Source organism: Gopherus evgoodei, chromosome 8 (assembly GCF_007399415.2).
Source record: "Gopherus evgoodei ecotype Sinaloan lineage chromosome 8, rGopEvg1_v1.p, whole genome shotgun sequence".
NCBI classification, from domain to species: domain Eukaryota; kingdom Metazoa; phylum Chordata; order Testudines; family Testudinidae; genus Gopherus; species Gopherus evgoodei.
In genome coordinates, this window is record NC_044329.1 from 87,932,799 (window position 1) to 87,951,467 (window position 18,669).

At 44.4% G+C, this 18,669-nt stretch overlaps 1 protein-coding gene across 10 annotated transcripts in view; it reads left to right on the top strand.

Annotated features, from left to right (window-relative positions):
- USP33 (ubiquitin specific peptidase 33) overlaps positions 1 to 18,669 on the top strand; it is a 96,092-nt gene that overhangs the window by 43,562 nt on the left and 33,861 nt on the right. For all 10 annotated transcript variants that reach the window (XR_004001706.1, XM_030573561.1, XM_030573565.1 and 7 more), the window contains 3 exons: positions 2,044 to 2,122; positions 8,741 to 9,161; positions 9,633 to 9,773. Coding sequence is in view for 9 of the 10 variants with exons in the window: in XM_030573561.1 (XP_030429421.1) it covers positions 2,044 to 2,122; positions 8,741 to 9,161; positions 9,633 to 9,773 (641 nt within the window). In the remaining variant the exon portion in view is untranslated. The remainder of the gene's footprint in view (positions 1 to 2,043; positions 2,123 to 8,740; positions 9,162 to 9,632; positions 9,774 to 18,669) is intronic.

Below are 18,669 nucleotides of genomic sequence, written 5' to 3' on the forward strand. Positions count from 1 at the left end.
TAGTTTTTAGTTTTTGTAGTAACCCATCCACTTCCAGTTTTTATTCAGACCTAATTTGATGGTGGTCAGTTTGCAAATTTAATTCCAGTTCTGCGGTTTCTTGTTGGAGTCTGTTCTTGAAGTTTTTTTTGTTGAAGAATTGCTACTTTTAAGTCTGTTATTGAGCATCCAGGGAGGTTGAAGTGTTCTCCAACTGGTTTTTGAATGTTATAATTCTTGATGTCTGATTTGTGTCCATTTATTCTTTTGCATAGAAACTGTCCGGTTTGTTCAGTGTACATGGCAAGGAGCATTGCTGGCACATGACGGCATATATCACATTGGTAGTTGTGCAGGTAAACGAGCCCCTGATGGTGTGGCTGATGTGGTTCGGTCCTATGACGGTGTCCCTTGAATAGATATGTGGACAAAGTTGGCAACGGGGTTTGTTGCAGGGATAGGTTTGTGGGTTAGTATTTTTGTTGTGTGGTGTGTAGTTGCTAGTGAGTATTTGCTTCAGGTTGAGGGGCTGTCTGTTAGCGAGGACTGGCCTGTCTCCCAAGGTCTGTGAGAGTGAGGGATCATCCTTCAGGATAGGTTGTAGATCCTTGATGATGCGCTGGGGAGGTTTTAGTTAGGGGCTGAAAGTGATGGCTAGTGGCGTTCTGTTACTTTCTTTGTTGGGCATGTCCTAAGACATGCTCTATGCAAAAGAATAAATGGACACAAATCAGATATCAAGAATTATATCATTCAAAAACCAGTCGGAGAACACTTCAACCTCCCTGGACACTCAATAACAGACTTAAAAGTGGCAATTCTTCAACAAAAAAACTTCACAAACAGACTCCAATGAGAAACTTCAGAACTGGAATTAATTTGAAAACTGGACACCATCTTTTTATGCACTGTGTATCTATATCTTCCTACTGTATTTTCCACTCCGTGCATCTGATGAATTGGGTTTTAGCCCATGAAAGCTTATGCCCAAATAAATTTGTTAGCTCTAAAGTGCCACAAGTACTCCTCGTTGTTGTTTTTTAAAAGTGATCCATTCACTTTTGATATTAGGTATTTGTTTTGTAATAACTGTTCTACTTTAAAATCAGACCCTATTTTATTCCTTCATAATTTTTTGTGTAGACAAGACCCAAGTTAATATGTCAGAGTCACACAGCAAAAGCACTGTGGCCGCACAAATCTTGAAGCTCTATATTTACTTTCTCCTTATCTCCTGAATTGTCTGAAAAGTGTTTTTAGGTGTACTTTTTGAGAAAATGAGGGTAGAGCAAGTCCTCCACCTTTTCTCCTTTTAAAAAATGCCTAAAATGTAAGAGAAATTAATGTTAAAAAAAAAATTCACAACAGCTTGTGCTAAAATTCAAATTGTTGTGGAATTTCCTTCCCATTCTTTCTTTCCAAAAAGGTTTCACTTTTGGTTTTGGATACAGTTAAATACTAAAATATATATTACTGATTGTCCCTGTGGGATATCTTGCATCCTGGAGTCACTTGCACACAATTCTTGTGCCTATGCTACTACTACCTGCCCACTCATGTGTGAGCGCTGCTCAGTATATAGACCACAACTTCTTTGTGGCCTTGACTCTGTATCCATTTGACATGAGTCTTTTATTTTTTTTTTTTTTTTAATTTCAAAGGGGGGTTGATGGTCTACAAATAAAGTTATCTCCTTGCACTGACCCTGTGATAAACAAATATTCCTTAATATTTTTAAATGGATCTTTGGATGAAGTTGACTTCTGTCTTGCATACCAAATTATTTCCCTGCTGTATTGCTGATTAATTTTGACTGTAGCTTACGTGAAGGCCTTTAAACATTAATCCCAATTTCACACTTTTTTGGTTTTCCTGTGCGCTGGGAGAAATATATATTTTTATATTGAAGACCCCTCTTCCCCAAAAAAGACAAAAGTACATTGGGGTAAGAATAATGTAGACCAAGTTTGTTAAAACGTGTCTCACAGTGATCAAACATGATGATCCCAATGAAGTTAGAAAATTGAAGGCCATTTAATTTTTTTTCCATACTTTTCTTTCCAGACCTGGTTCTGTTGTTCCTACAAATCTGTTTCAAGGAATTAAAACACTTAATCCAACGTTTCGAGGCTACTCCCAACAGGTAAACCTTTCTTAGTATTATCCAGTATTATGACAGTGAAGTGTCAAAAGTATGACTGCATGATTCAGGTAGATTAAATTGTCAGATTCAAAACTTGATAAAGTAGAAAAATATGTATTTAAACCAAGCTAATCATAAATTTTTAGTTTTTACCTTTCCATGCTTTAAATCTATGTCCCCTAAAACTCCTTTCTAACTTTTTCCAAATCACAGACTTATGTGCTGAATTCTCTTGACAAACTGCTGAAAGGCCCCGTGATCCTTATGGATATCTCCATTCCCTTTCTTAGGGACAAGCAGCAGAATGGTTAATATCAGAAACTTGTCACCTGAAGTAAAGTAGCTGACATACAAGCTGTTCCAGAAAGTGACACAAAGATCTTCCTATGCAAACATAAAGAATATAATAGAGCAAACTTTTACGATATTAATTTACTGTTAGAATGTTTTTAAGCTGAGTTGGTAGTATCCAATTTTTTTGTTTAGACAATGAGCCCACATCTTTTCTTTTCAGTGTTACTTGGTTTACAGCATTATGGATACTGAATACTTGTGTCCTTCATCTCTTGTATAGGTAGTGTAATTACTTGTAGTGGGCAGGCATTGGTGGTTATGTGACTGAATTATATTTTAGGTGCATTCTTCAAATCATCTTTAATGGAGTGTGTTCTAACATACCTATTTTACTGTTGAAAACATATTTTATTAAATACTCTATTGTGGGGATCACATTTAATTTCTAATTTAATTAAGAACAAGATCCTTAATAATTTTGTCAGATTCTCTGCATTGCAGTAGTTTATATTGGAAGACTTTGGTAATGCAGTATAATGAAGTTATCCAGTGAAATGGAAGGTTAAACTGTATTTTTGATATGCAAGTACTGTCAGCGGTATCAAGTAAGTGTTAAAATAGCAAACCCCAGAATTGTGGTAGATGCTTTTCATTATTACTGACATCCTGACTTACCGTTGTGTCCAGGGTGTCCACAATTTATTCATGTACCTAAAGGAAGAAATAAATTCACTAATTTAGGAAAAAATGGCAAAATCGTCTGCAGCTTTATTAACATACATTTCGTCAGGGGAATTTAGTCCTTGCAAGCTAAAATTTGGGATGAGCGTGCCATTCTGTACTCCCTTAAGTATTTAAGGGAAGACCCCAGTGTTCTTCCTCAACACTTCACCCTAAGCTACTCACTAGGTCTCATGGTGGCTGCTTAAACAAAGCAGAGTTAAAGTGACCTAGCTCTCTCACTGAGAGATTGGGCCCTCCCACAGCCGAACTTTATCAGTCCCTGATGGTCAGTTTGTTTTCAGTCAGGATTGTGAGACCAACAGCCTTTACCCCTCTATCCCCTCCCAGCTAATCTGAATTTCAGCCATTGTCAGGGCCACCCAGAGGATTCAGGGGCCTGAGGCAAAGCAATTTCGGGGGCCCCTTCCATAAAAAAAAGTTGCAATACTATATTTTTTACATTTCCAAATACATTATACTAACCAGTGAAATACATTCAAAAATTAATTTTTAATGATTTGAAAATGCACGAAATACATTATTTAAAAACATGAAATGCTTTAATGGTATGTATACATTTGCAATTACATAATAGGCTGTCGCAGGGTGATGGTGATGGTTGGTGCCAATGGGCTGTTGCTGCCTGGGGGTGGCGCTGCTGTTGGTCAGGACTGGGTTGGGAGCTGGGCTCTGGGTTGGGGGGTGCCCGGTTCACAGGGGCTGGGCTCAGAGGGCTCGGAGCTGGGGGTCAGGGCTGCAGGGGGGGGAGTCAGGGGGTGCCCGGCTCAGATGGGCTGGGCTTGGAGCTGGGGGTCAGGGCTGCAGGAGGATGGGGTCAGGGGGTGCCTGGCTCAGAGGGGCTGGGCTCTGAGCTGGGGGGGGAGATTGGGAGGGGGTCTGGATCAGAGGGGCTGGGCTTGGAGTGGGGGGTCAGGAGAGCGTCCGGCTCAGAGGGGCTTACCATGCTGCTTACTCTCGCCTCTCCCAGAGCCTCGGTGCGCCATGTCCAGAAGCGTCCCTGGACAGAGCTAAAGCGGCATGGCTCCACAGGACTTGAGCTTCTGCCACTCAGCCGCAGATCGCAGCCCCACCCCATTACCATGCGGCTCCGAGCGGGAGGAGCTCAGGCCCCAGCGGAGCCACGCCACTTTAGCTCTGTCCAGGGCCACTCCTGGACGCGGCGCGCTGAGGTGCCGGGGGATGCGGGAAGGCAAAGGCAAGGGGGAGCCTCCAACATTCTCGTGGGGGCCACTGTGGGGCCTAGGGCAAATTGCCACGCTTGCGCCCTCCTCTGCCCCCGTCCCCGGGGCGGCCCTGGCCATTGTTTCTGTGACAGACTGACAATAGCCTGTGATACCTTGATCAAATCTTACGGAATTCAGATAAATTTGTATTGAATTTACTTAAATCTTATTGAATTAGTTTTAATACCTTTGCAGGCCAAAAAATTAAAAATTCAGTTGTGTATGTGTTGTTATGTAATTGTATGTACTGTCTCTTGTAGGAGGGGAGGCTAATGTAATTTCTTCATTATTAGCCCTTGGAAGCAGCCCCCCCAGAGAAGTCTGCATATACTATTTCAAACTGGATTCTCCAGGGCTTGACAGACAGGATTTTTGGATAAATAGCCTGGTTTTAAATTGCCTCAGAGACTTCCTTCTGATCCAGCAAATAGACAGGGCCCCAGGTCCGTGGAGGGCCCCACTCCTTTGAGAAGGGTTGGGAAGACTTAGCCTACTGAGGCCCTTAAGACTGGGTGCTAACTCTGATCTGAGGCTGTTACAAACTATGACTGTGGAAGAGTATCCCTGCATGAGGTTTTGAAAGATTGCTCCTGCCAGACCCCATGTTAGAGTTGGGGTGATCTCTGGCAAGCTTTTTGGCATGTGTGTTGGTTCTTTTATTGTTTTAATATGTTTTCTCTGTAGTGCTTTTACCATGAGAATAAAATAGGGTTGCATAAAAAGAGATGCTTGGTACTTACAACCATGGGCAGTCACACTTAACTGTCTCTAGAAAGAAAGAAAGCAGGTGTGCTTTGGGCAGCCTGTCTCTGCTGAGGATAACTAGGGCCCTACCAAATTCATGGCCATGAAAAATGCATCACAGACTGTGAAAACTAGTTGCTCCTTCCCCCGCCCCCCTGGGAGAAAAAAATAAAACCCAAAACCAAAATCTGGTCTTTTGTGTGCTTTTACCCTATACTATACAGATTTCACAGGGGATACCAGTGTTTCTCAAACTGGGGGTCCTGACCTAAAAGGGAGATGCAGGGGAGTCGCAAGGTTATTTTAGGGGAGATCACAATATTGTCACCCTTACATCTGCGCTGCTGCTGCCTTCAGAGCTGTACGGGTGGAGAGTGGTGACTGCTGACTGAGGGCCCAGGTCTGCAGGCAGCAGTGCAGAAGTAAGGGAGGCATGGGGTGGTAATACCATACCATACCATCCTTACTTCTGCTCTGCTGCTGACGATGGCTCTGCCTTCAGAGCTGGGATCCTGGCCAGCAGCTGCTGCTCTCCAGCTGCACAGCTCTGAAGGCAGTGCCACCACCAGCAGCAGTGTAGAAATAAGAATAGCAGTACTGCAACTTCCCCTACAATATCCTTGCGACCCCTCTCCCCCACAACAACTTTTTGGGTCAGGATCCATACAATTACAGCACTGTGAAATTTCAGATTTAAATAGCTGAAATCATAAAATTTATGATTTTTAGACTCCTATGACCATGAAATTGACCAAAATGGACTGAATTTGTAGTGTCCTAGGAATAACGTAGTGAAGGCAGGGAACTGTGCAGCCTAGAAATAGTTGTTGTTCTCCTCCCCAAAAGGCATTTCCAGGGCAGCTGGGAATCTGAGAATGGTGCCCTTGCTGGACCACTGAGAGGAAATTACAGGTGCAGTAGCCCTGAACTGCAACGGTATCGCTCCCCCTAAAAGAATTACTAGCCACAGCAAATAGGTCAAAAGTTTTAAATTTACTTGTGTACAGATCATTGGACTGAGGGACAGTTCCAGAAACCAAACGGTGGTGACACTAATAATTTGTAAGCAAGTAGCAAAACAATTATGTACCAAACTCCTGTTAAACCCACCACCAGTGGATCAGTAGATACCCTCCTAATAAATAGCCATCTGTGCATCAAGAATAAAATGGTTAAGAACAACAAAACTAGGAATTAATGACTGAAGATGGGAGCACCGGAAACCAGGAAGAGGTCAAACTTCTGCCTGCTTCCTGCTCTTATAAGTGAGCTCAAGCTGAAAGTAAGCCAGCAGTGCCATTGCCACTGTGGCCTACTCACTCCTTCCACAGGAGGTTGCTGAGCTGTTAGAGAATGAATCTACAACACTCCCGTTGTTTCCTTCTCCTATCCAGGCAAGTCTGGAACAGCTGGAGGGCTGGGACAAATTAAAGTTAATTCTTTTGAAAAGTTCAAATGTGGTTTCCCTGACCAGTGTACGTAAGGCGCTGATTGAGTGTTGCAAAAAAGTTTGAAAACTTTATATGATGGGGTTAGGTTCCTTTACCGACAACCTCTATTAACTGTACAGCTGGGAGCTAACCAGGTATTTAGTTGTTGCTTGTATTAGTATGCACATGTCATTAAGAACATAAGAATGGCCGTACCGGGTCAGACCAAAGGTTCATCTAGCCCAATATCTGTCTACTGACAGTGGCCAATGCCAGGTGCCCCAGAGGGAGTGAAGCTAACAGGCAATGATCAAGTGATCTCTCTCCTGCCATCCATCTCCATCCTCTGATGAACAGAGGCTAGGGACACCATTCTTTACCCTTCCTGGCTAATAGTCATTTATGGACTTAGCCACCATGAATTTATCCAGTTCCCTTTTAAACATTGTCATAGTCCCAGCCTTCACAACCTCCTCAGGTAAGGCGTTCCACAAGTTAACTCTGCACTGTATGAAGAAGAACTTCCTTTTATTTGTTTTAAACCTGCTACCTACTAATTTCATTTGGTGACCCCTAGTTCTTGTATTATGGGAATAAGTAAATAACTTTTCCTTATTCACTTTCTCCACATCACTCATGATTTTATATACCTCTATCATATCCCCCCTTAGTCTCCTCTTTTCCAAGCTGAAGAGGCCTAGCCTCTTTAATCTTTCCTCATATGGGACCCTCTCCAAACCCCTAATCATTTTAGTTGCCCTTTTCTGAACCTTTTTCTAGTGCTAGAATATCTTTTCTGTGATGGTTCTTGGGGTACCCGGGACTGAGAGTCACCTTGTCACCTCCTGCCTCCGAACTGAGGAAGTCTCACCTATGCCTGGCTGCTCCTTACCACCATTAGCCTTTCAGCCACTTGAACACTTTCCCCTGGGCTATGCCAGCCCAGTCTACACCTTGCAGGTTAACAAAAGGTGCACCCCAGTCCATCTGAATCACTCCTCTCTGATATGCTGCCCTGGACACAGACTACTCACAGAAATCCCAGATCCTCTGCCCCCAAAAGTGCAATGTGTCCCAGTTTGCTATTTTTACCTTAAATCACTGCTCCTATAAATCAGACAGCATTTGTGAACCACTTGCAACAAAACAAAAGTAGATATTTTTAAGAAAGAATAAAGATTTAACTACAAATGAGAGATATGGAAACAAATAGCTATAATACAAAACAAAATCAAAATGTGAAGCTGCATCTACATTTATTAATAGTTACCTTTCCTAGCTAATATATGTTCAGTCTGTTTCGGAACTTCACAGAAACCAGGATCCAATTTTTCATGTGAATACCTTGTTCCTCAAGATATCTTCTCAGTGGAAGGATGCAGAGTACCTTTCCCTCCTTTGTGTAATCCTGAAACAGGTTTTTGTTTCTGTTCATAGACAGGGTGAACCTCTGTTTTGTCATGTTTCTTTTTTACCTTCAAGTGGTTTTGATTGTTTGCATTTTCCTCTAATGGTTTTCCATTGAAAGTTTTGGTACTGAGCAGGACTGAACAATTGAGCCTTGCATTGCATCAGTGGGGAAGACAGTGTAAGGTGGCAACTCCCTCCTGCTGAATAGGCTGTCAATGAGACATTATCCTCTGGTGACTAACATTTACTTCAAGTCCATAACATAAATATTACCCATACGTACACCCTGCAGTAATAATGAATCTTGATGCGTTATGAGCTTTCTGTAGCTACCTTATATTTTACTTTTTATAGATAAATATCCTGTGAGATATGTTTGGTGTAGTGACTTTGTCAGGCCTGAGGTAAGTGTTATGTGCAAAGAACACGTGACCCTTTGCCAAGGAGCCTCTGTGTCAAAAGATTAAAATATCCTGGCACAGAGTATAGGCTTTGTGATGAGTGAAAGCATGAGAAGGAAAGTTGCCAAGTAAGACTCGTGACATGGAATGGAACTCGTGTAGGAGGTTACAAAATCCAAAATGAAATATTATTTGGACTGACAGTCTAATTCTCTTTTGTGCCCCAGACTGGGCAGGTGGCATTTACTTTGTTTTTACTCCTTTGATTTAGTGGCCAGCTTTAGCTTTTTGTTGTCTCATCTTGTTTCGACGCCACTATGTGCATATCTTCTAAATATAAAAGGGGATTATGTACCTTATTTTAAATTCCAGGATGCACAAGAATTCCTGCGTTGTTTAATGGATCTGCTTCATGAAGAGCTAAAGGAACCTGTCATGGAAATAGAAGATACTCATTCTACAAGTATAGAAGAGAGTATGGAAGAAGACAAGAGCCAGTCAGATATAGATTTCCAGTCCTGTGAATCTTGTGACAGCAGTGATAAGGCAGAAAATGAGTCTGGTTCCAGACCATTCTCAGAGGACCATGCAGAGGCTACTATGTTAATTCAAGATGTTGAAAACCACTTCCTCACAACTAAAGATTGGCAGAAAGAAAAAACACTGTGTAACAAGCTTAACCGGGCAAGTTCTATGGAGGACTTAAAAAAAGACAAAAACATTGCTTCAGAAACTGCTGAATTTTTACATAATCCAGGAACAGTCAAAGTGCAAATACACAGCAGAATTTCAGGTGACTATATGATCAGTTGCTAATTAGTAATTATAACAAAATCATACTTGTAGCTGAAATGCATGTAAAAGTGAAAATGAGGGAAACAATTTTAGATGTGTAACTTGTCATGTATCGCACGAGAGTAGATTGGTTTTTAAACTGGTGCTCAAGTTCATTAATGTGGTACTTGGATATATGTTTGTTTAATCCATCTTGAAGTCCAGTGACTATTTACTGACTATTCAAGATTTGTAACAATTGAAAGACTTCAGATAACATTACAATTGGTGATTGCTTTTGCATTTTTCTCCTTATTTCTGCTTTAACAGTTGCTGAATTAAAACTTAATTTTCTTATACACAAGCATTTAATCAGTCACCTACTGGTGTGCTAAATTGTAAGCCATCTAACTATTTTACAGTTCAACCTGAAGCAAAACTTTACTGTTGGAAAAATTCAGCTGTGCAGTAATACAAATTTCTGTTGCAGACTACATCAGTGATGTCCACATGACTGATCTGTCAGGACTGCAAAGCCCTCCCTCAAACGAAGGAGTGAATACACGTTTATCAACCTCTCCTCCAAAATCAGGCTCATTATGGTCTGGATTGGCACCTGCACACAAAAAAGGTATATGCTGCTTTTTCTCCTTGCATTGCATTGCTCATAAATGTGCCATTAGTTTTTGCTTTTTTAAAAAAAATTTTGGTATTTAATATTGACACTGCATGTGCTTCCAGGCCTCTACTTAGAGATTTGGCACCATGCTAATGGGGTACAGAGCTTCTCATGATTTTCTATGTCACTGTCTCTTTTCACTTTATTGGAGAATGGTGCATCACTACCAGTTGCTATAAGCAACTGTGTATCCATAGCACTTCCTGCCTCTCCAGTTGTTTTTGTCTCATTGCTCTTGAAGCATGGACAATATTTTTCTTGAGCTATCTTTAATAGCACCTGATTGGAGAAATGGAGGCAGAGGGAAGAATGCTCATAGAAGGAAAAAAGGTCGTGTTTTTAGAGGAGAGTCTGGGAAGGAGCCCACTGGGTACTCAGGGAGAGGATTCTTGCGGGAACAAGGCATCAGTGTTTCCCAGGATGAAAGAGTTCATGCCTATCCCTATTGCTCTAGGCAAGTTCACCCAATGGAGCAGTCCTAATTTCTGCTGCCCACACAGAGAGTCTGTTTAGGCTGCATCTATTCTACAGTCTACTCATCAGTAATAGGTCAGCACCTGAAAGAGCTAGGCTCTCACTGACTGCAGAGTTGGCTGTGACACAGTGCTTCTTCTCCATTACTGCAGTCTCTCAGCACCAGGAATATGTTTTTATAGCAGTTTCTTCTGTCTCCACTAGAGATTCCCCTACTTTGTATCCTGGCTGCATCTCTCTCTGTGGTCCCTTTACAGGGCTGCCCAGAGGATTCAGGGGGCCTGGGGTCTTCAGTGGTGGGGGGGGGACCCTGCTGCCGAATTGCCTCCGAAGACCTGACATTTTGGCCGCGGGTCCCGGAGTGGAAGGACCCACCACCACTGAATTGCTGCCAAAGACGCGGCACTGTGGCAGGGGGCCCTTCCGCCTTGGTACCCGCCGCTGTGGGTCTTCAAGGCACTTCGGCGGTGGGTCCCGGAGCAGAAAGACCCCCCACCGCCGAAGATGCTCCAGGGGCCCAGGCCCCGCAAGAGTTTTCCGGGGCCACCGGAGCGGTGAAGGACCCCACTCCAGGGGCCCCGAAAAACTCTCATGGGGGCCCCTGCAGGGCTTGGGGCAAGTTGCCCCACTTGTTTCCCCCTCACACCCCGGGCGGCCCTGTCTCTTTATAGAGTTGACACCAAAATGAAAGTCCTCCAACAGGGGCAGCTCTTTCTTACATCACTCCTTGAGGTAGCTGATCCCTTTCTTTCATCTGGATGAACCTATGGACAGCTTTGCAGAGTTGTGATCTGAAGTCCCATTCTAGCAGATCTTCTACCCACTATCTGTCAGAGCTTTAACTCCCAGGGACCCTGAGCATGCTCGGATTACACGCAGCCTACTCACAGCATTAGGAAGTTGATCGTGGTCTCAACCAAACTTCCAGAAATTTCCCACTCTGACAGGCTTGCTGTTCCCTCATCTGTGGAAGAGGTGGTCAGCCTAATTGCTGGCCCTCTCCTGCCATCAGCAGGAGTCTGAGCAATTTCAGTGGAAAGCCACTTTGGTACTCTGCTTCATTATACTTTGTTTCCTTTGCTGAGGATCTGGACAACAGTGGTATTTCAGCCGTGGCCCAGAGGGGTTGCCTGCATCCTCCTTTTGGGATTGTTGCCAAAGTGCAATACTCTATAGTGTGATAATTCACTGATGTAAATGAGTTTGAGTTTGCTACATAATTGTGCTTCAAAATCTGAGCATTCATGAATAATTGCTAAAGATTTATTTATTTATGGTTGTGAAGAAAACCTTCATAACAGTGATGCCTGCTATATTTGGCAAATAGCCAAAGACCACAGGTCTCAAAGAGATGTTAACTGATGGTGATAGTGTGTCAGCATTGAAGTCTAACAAAGAATAATTTAAATGGCAACATTGTATCACTCTCTGGTTACCTTTCCAGAAATATCAGTCTAAGGCCATAATTCTGTGTAGTGGAAGATATGGGGCAGATTACAATGAGGCTAGTGTCAAGGTTTGCTGGGCTGGGGAATGAGAAATTCATCCTTCTTCACTCAGATGTAAAGTTACCTCCATCTTTGTCCAGAGTGGGAACAATAGAGATCTGTCCCCTACCGTGTACCAAAAGTCTCAACTCCCTCCTACCTGCCAAAAGCAAAACTGTCTCCTGTGCCTTTCTGACTCTCATAAGGCCAAACTGTCCTCTACCCAGAAACCAACACCTTCTCCTTCCCCCCCCCACCCCCCGCAAACTCCATCTGTCATGCATTTTCAGTATGGAACTCTCTGGCAGATTGAAAATGTGAGGTGTTCTAAAACAGTTTAATAACAAAATATATGACTGAAGGATACTTTACTGGGGTCAGGAAGTGGGACATTGCTGCATAACTTGTGGGTCCCTGCATAATGTACATCTAAAGTGCCACATGAAAAGAGGACTTGCTAGTGAGCTTTCTTGCTTTTCTGGCTTTTCTTCCTGCCAGTATTCTCTCTTCAGATCCCAAATCTTCCCTTCTCCGAGCTTATTTCAGCTAGAAATGATACAGGGAGGCAATTTTAGTTACATGAAACAGCAGGCACTCAAGGTATTTGCTTAAGGGCCATCCAGTTGGTGTATGGACTTCTTTTGTCTATGAGGCAGCCTTTGGTAGTTGCATCCTGGGTTGGGCGGAGGTCTGTTTGGAGCTGTTTGTTTCCCTTTTTGTTGTTGTTGGCCCCACACTTTGCTGCTCCTTATTTGTATTGGCAACTAACAAATCAGCCGGTCCAGGGCCAAAACTCCTACAGGAGGAGTTTTGGGGACCTTAGTCTGTTGGGTAGGTACTTGTCATAGCATTCTTTCTCAGATCTGAACCTTAGAGTTCAGAAAATGAGATACTAGCACCTGAATCCTCTAAGCTTAATTACCAGCTTAGATCTGATAGCACTGCCACCACTCAAAAATATAGTGTTTTGGGGCACTCTGACCTCCCCAACCTTCCCTAGGGACCCCAAGAACCCAGATCCCTTGGGTTCTTAAAACAAGGAGAAATAAACCATTCCCCCACCTTTCCCCCTCCCAGAATTTCCCTCCCTGGGCTATCCTGAGAGATACTGATCCAACCTCTTAAATCACCATACAGAGAAGTATCTCCCTTCCCTTCCACAAAGAGGCAAACAGATTCAAGGAAAACAAAGAGAGATTCTATCTCTCCCTCTCCCGTCTCCTCCCCACCTGTCCTGGTGAGTTATTCCAATCCCCTGGAATAACACAAGGGAAACAAGGGGAAAAAAATCAATTAGGTTCTCTAAAAAAAGAAAGAAATCTTTTAATAAAAGAAAGGAAAAAGTAAAGAATTATCTCTGTACTTCAAGATGTAAATATACAGGGTCCTATAGCTTACAGACACCAGAAAGAGACTTCCCCCCCAGTACCAATACAAATCAAAATATTCCCAGCAACTACACATATAAAAGTTAACCGGCCAGATCCACAATTGCAAATAGAGTAAAAACAATCAAAAAGCCTAAACCGCTTGTTTTTACTTACTATATGAAAAGAAACTTAGAAAGCCTGTAGTAATGTCTGGTCTGTCTCAGACCCTCCGAGAGAAGAGCCCACAACAGACAAAGAACACACACAAAAGCTTCCCTCCGCCCAAATTTAAAAGTATCTTGTCTTCTGATTGGTCTTCTGGTCGGGTGTCCTGTTCCCTGCTTGTAACCCTTTACAAGTACAAGAGACATTAACCCTTAACAATCTGTTTATGACACGCCCCCCAAATCGCAGACAGTGGGGAACCTCGCTGGCGGCAATTTCTTCCTAGAACTCTAAAATAAACAGATTAATACAACACATGCACCTTTACATATACTACTAAGTATATAACTAACAGACTTCTACATTTTAAGAACACTTTTTAACTACTGGATTCTGGAAAGCTTTCACAAGAGAGTGCATCAGCTACTTTGTTAGAAGCTCCTGAAATGTGTTGAATTTCAAAATCAAAATCTTGGAGAGCTAAACTCCATCAAAGAAGTTTTTTGTTGTTCCCCTTGGCAGTATGAAGCCACTTTAGCGCAGCATGGTTGGTCTATAGCTGGAACCGCCATCCCCAAACGTATGGGCGTAGCTTTTCCAGGGCGTACACAATGGCATAGCATTCCTTTTCACTGACTGACCAGTGGCTTTCCCTCTTAGACAGTTTCTTGCTGAGAAACACGACAGGGTGGAAGTTGTGATCCAGTCCTTCCTGCATGAGAACTGCTCCTATACCACGCTCAGATGCATCGGTGGTTACTAGGAATGGTTTGTTAAAGTCCGGGGCCCTGAGTACAGGATCAGACATGAGCGTCGCCTTAAGCTGGGTAAAGGCCTTCTGACACTCATTAGTCTACTTGACTGCATTTGGTTGGGTCTTTTTGGTCAGGTCGGTCAATGGGGCAGCGATTTGGCTGTAGTGTGGTACAAATTGCCTGTAGTACCGGCCAAGCCTAAGAAGGATTGGACCTGTTTCTTTGACTTTGGGACAGGTCACTTTTGGATAGCATCCACCTTGGCCTGTAGGGGGTTTATGGTTCCTCGACCCACCTGGTGTCCCAGGTAAGTCACTCTGTTTTGGCCTATTTGACACTTTTTGGCCTTAACCGTTAGTCCTGCCTGCCTGATTCGCTCAAAGACCTTTTCCAGGTGTTCTAGGTGTTCAGGCCAGGAGTCAGAAAAAATGGCCACATCATCGAGGTAGGCAACTGCTTATTTGCCCAGTCGTGCTAGTAGACCATCTACCAGCCTCTGGAAGGTGGCAGGTGCATTTCACAGCCCGAAAGGAAGGACATTAAATTCATACACCCCCGCATGGGTGATGAATGCTGACCTTTCCTTGGCAGGTTAGTCGAGCAGTACTTGCCAGTACCCCTTGGTTAAGTCTATTGTAGATAAGAATTGGGCCCGTCCCAACTTTTCCAATAGCTCATCGGTGTGTGGCATTGGATAGTTGTCTGGACGAGTTACCGCATTTAGCTTATGGTAGTCCACGCAAAAGCATATTTCCCCATCTGGTTTGGGTACCAGAACCACTGGAGATGCCCATGCACTGGTAGATGAGCGGATTATACCCATCTGTAGCATGTTCTGGATCTCCCGTTCTATAGCAGCTTGGGCATGAGGAGACACCCGGCAGGGTGGGGCTCTAATTGGGTGAGCATTACCTGTGTCAATGGAGTGGGATGCCCGTTCAGTCTGTCCTGGGGTGGCTGAGAACAATGGGGCAAAGCTAGTGCACAGCTCCTTGATTTGTTGCCGCTGCAGACATTCCAGGGTGGTTGAGAGGTTCATCTCTTCCACGCCACCGTCTTTTTTCCCGTCGTAGTAGACACCGTCAGGCCACTCAGCGTCATCTCCTCCCTAGACTGTAAACTGACAAACCTGTAAGTCTCTGGAATAAAAGGGCTTGAGAGAATTAACATGGTACATTCTGGGATTTAGGGAGGAATTGGGAAAGGCTATGAGGTAGTTAACAGCTCCCAGGCGCTCTTGGACCGTGAATGGCCCTTCCCATGATGCTTCCATTTTATGGGCCTGTTGCGCCTTCAAGACCATAACCTGGTCTCCTACCTTGAAGGAACGCTCTCTGGTATGTCTGTCATACCAGGCCTTTTGCTCTTTTTGAGCATCCTTTAGGTTTTCTTTAGCAAGGGCTAAAGAGTGTCAGAGGGTGTTTTGTAGGTTGCTTACAAAGTCCAGAATGTTAGTCCCTGGAGAAGGCGTAAACCCCTCCCATTGCTGCTTCACCAACTGTAATGGCCCCTTAACCTCGTGACCATACACAAGTTCAAATAGTGAAAACCCTAAACTGGGATGTGGTACAGCCCTGTAGGCAAAAAGCAACTGCTGCAACACTAGGGCCCAATTATTGGAGTGTTCATTGACAAATTTACATATCATGGCCCCCAAGGTTCCATTAAACCTTTCCACCAGGCCATTGGTTTGATGGTGGTACGGTGTGGCAACCAAGTGGTTCACCCCATGAGTTTCCCACAGTTCCCTCACGGTCCCTGCCAGGAAATTAGATCCTGAATCTGTAAGGATGTCGGAGGGCCAACCTACCCTGGCAAAAATGTCTGTTAGGGCCAGGCATACAGCATTTAGCCCTGGTGTTGCCTAGAGCTACTGCTTCCGGCCATTGGGTAGCAAAGTCCACGAAAGTCAGTATGTACTGCTTTCCTCTAGGTGTCTTTTTTGGGAAAGGACCCAGAATATCCACAGCTACTCGCTGAAATGGGACCTCAATTATGGGGAGTGGTTGGAGAGGAGCCTTGACCTGGTCTTGGGGTTTTCCCACTCTTTGGCACACCTCACAAGACCGGACATACTTGGCAACGTCCTTGCCCATCCCCTCCCAGTGGAAGGACTTCCCCAACCGGTCTTTGGTTCCGTTCATCTCAGCATGGCCACTAGGATGATCATGGGCTAAGCTTAAGAGCTTTTCCCGATACTTAGTTGGAACCACCAACTGTTTTTGCGGATGCCAGTCTTCCTGGTGTCCACCAGAAAGAGTTTCCTTGTACAAAAGTCCTTGTTCTACAACAAACCGGGATCGATTAGAAGAGCTGAGAGGCGGTGGGGTGCTCCGTGCCGCCGCCCAAGCTTTCTGAAGGCTGTCATCTGCTTCCTGCTCAGTCTGGAACTGTTCCCTTGAAGCTGGAGACACCAGTTCTTCCTTAGACTATGGACTTGGGCTTGGTCCCTCTGGAAGCGATGTAGGTGATGGGGTTGTTTCCATTGCTGGTGAACCGCTCTCCGCTGGTGCACCAGGGGGTATTTCAGGCTCTGGTTGAGCCTCTTGGGTGTGGTTGTTTGCTGCTTCTGCCAGTTCAGGCTCGCTGGCGCCCTCTGGCGTTGGGTTTGAAGATGGATTTGCAAGCACTGTTGTCAGTGCTGGCAACGGTTTTGGTGCTGGTTACTGTTCCAGTTCCGGGTCTGGGACTGGAGATACTGTGGCTGTTTCAGTCATTGGCAGGGAATCCGGGTCCACTACCTCGGTCTGGGTTTCTGGTAACACAGATGGGGCTTCTGTGGACAGCTCAGGAACAGGAATGGGTCTGGAAGCTTGCCTGGCTTGGCTGCGTGTAACCATTCCCACTCTCTTGGCCCGCTTCACCTGGTTGGCCAAGTGTTCCCCCAGTAGCATGGGGATGGAATAATTGTCACAAACTGCAAAAGTCCACATTACTGACCAGCGTTTGTACTGGACAGATAGTTCAGCTGTAGGCAAGTCTACAGCTTGTGACATGAAGGGGTAAACTGTCACTTGGGCCTTTGGGTGGATGAATTTGGGGTCGGCGGATTGGTGGATAGCTGACACTTGTGCCCCTGTGTTTCTCCACGCGGTAACCTTCTTTCCGCCCACTCTCAAAATTTCCCTTCGCTCTAAGGGTATTTGAGCGGCATCTGGGCCTGGGGATCTTTGGTGTGATGGTGGTGTAATGAACTGCACTTGGTTGGTGTTCTTTGGGCAGTTGGCCTTTATATGTCCCAGGTCATTACACTTGAAGCATCTTCCAGCTGACTGGTCACTGGGTCGAGGTGGGTTACTGGAGACTGGTGAGGTGGAAGAATAGGGTGTCTGTGGCTTTCCTTGGGTTGTAGGTGGGGTCTTTGGCTGCCCTCGGTTGTAGGGTTTATTGTCGGTGTGCCCTCTGGGGTATTTGTTCCCCTTGACAGTAGCTTTTTTCTTTTCTGCCACTTCCATCCATTTGGCTCCAATCTCCCCCGCCTCGATTACCGTTTTGGGTTTCCCATCTAGGATGTACCTTTCTATTTCCTCAGGAACACCATCTAAGAACTGCTCCATTTGTATCAGGAGGTGCAGCTCGTCCAGACTGTTAATCTTTGTTCCTGATACCCAGGCTTCATAATTCTTTGCAATGTGGTAGGCGTGTCGGGGGAATGACACATCTGGTTTCCATTTTAGGGCTCTGAACCGCCGACGGGCATGTTCAGATGTTATACCCATTCGGTATCTGGCCTTGGTTTGAAAAAGTTTATAGTCGTTCATTTTCTCCTTAGGCATTTCAGCCGCCACCTCTGTGTGGCCTCAATTCTACCATGTACTGGTCTTCAGAGATGCTATACCCAAGGCAGGCTCTTTCAAAATTTTCTAAGAAGGCCTCAGTGTCATCAGTTGCCTTGTAGGTGGGAAATTTCTTGGGATGTGGAATAACAATTTGAGAAGTGTTGTTAGAATTGGCTGGGTTCTGTTGCTTAGCCTTTTGTAATTCCAGGGCCTGCTGGTAGGCTTCCCTCAGGAGTTCCAACTCTCTCCTGTGGGCAGCCTCTCTTTCTCTTTCTCTCAGCTCCATCTCTTGTAGTTTTTTTCCCATGTCTTGCCTGTGGTCTGCCTCTTTGATTTGTTTCTCTGCGACCACTTTTGTCCTGCAAGTCATGTTTTCTGCTTTCTTGTGCTGAGGCGCCCTCTGGTGTTTACTGCCTGAGTTGCTGGTTCTCTGTTGGCTTCCTGGGGTTGCTTAGCAACAGAGTCCTTTTTAATTTACTAGCCTCTCCCGAAAGAGTTAAAAAGCAAAAGAAAACTCTTTCATTTACAAATTGTGTCCTGGCTGGAGTGTGTTGCTGACCACTTAAGGCTGCTTTATTTAACAAACAACCATCGTTAAACCTTGATAGCCCTCCCTGTGCACAGCTAGAATGGAGCAAGGAAGAAAAAAAAAATTTCTCTGGCTGCAGTTTAAAAAATAAACCCCTTCCCTCTGCTTATAACCAGCTAGCAGAGCAGCAAATTAATAATCTTACTGGCTTTTGGATTCTTATCTATCCCACCGAGCTGCCAATCATGTCATAGCATTCTTTCTCAGATCTGAACTTTAGAGTTCAGAA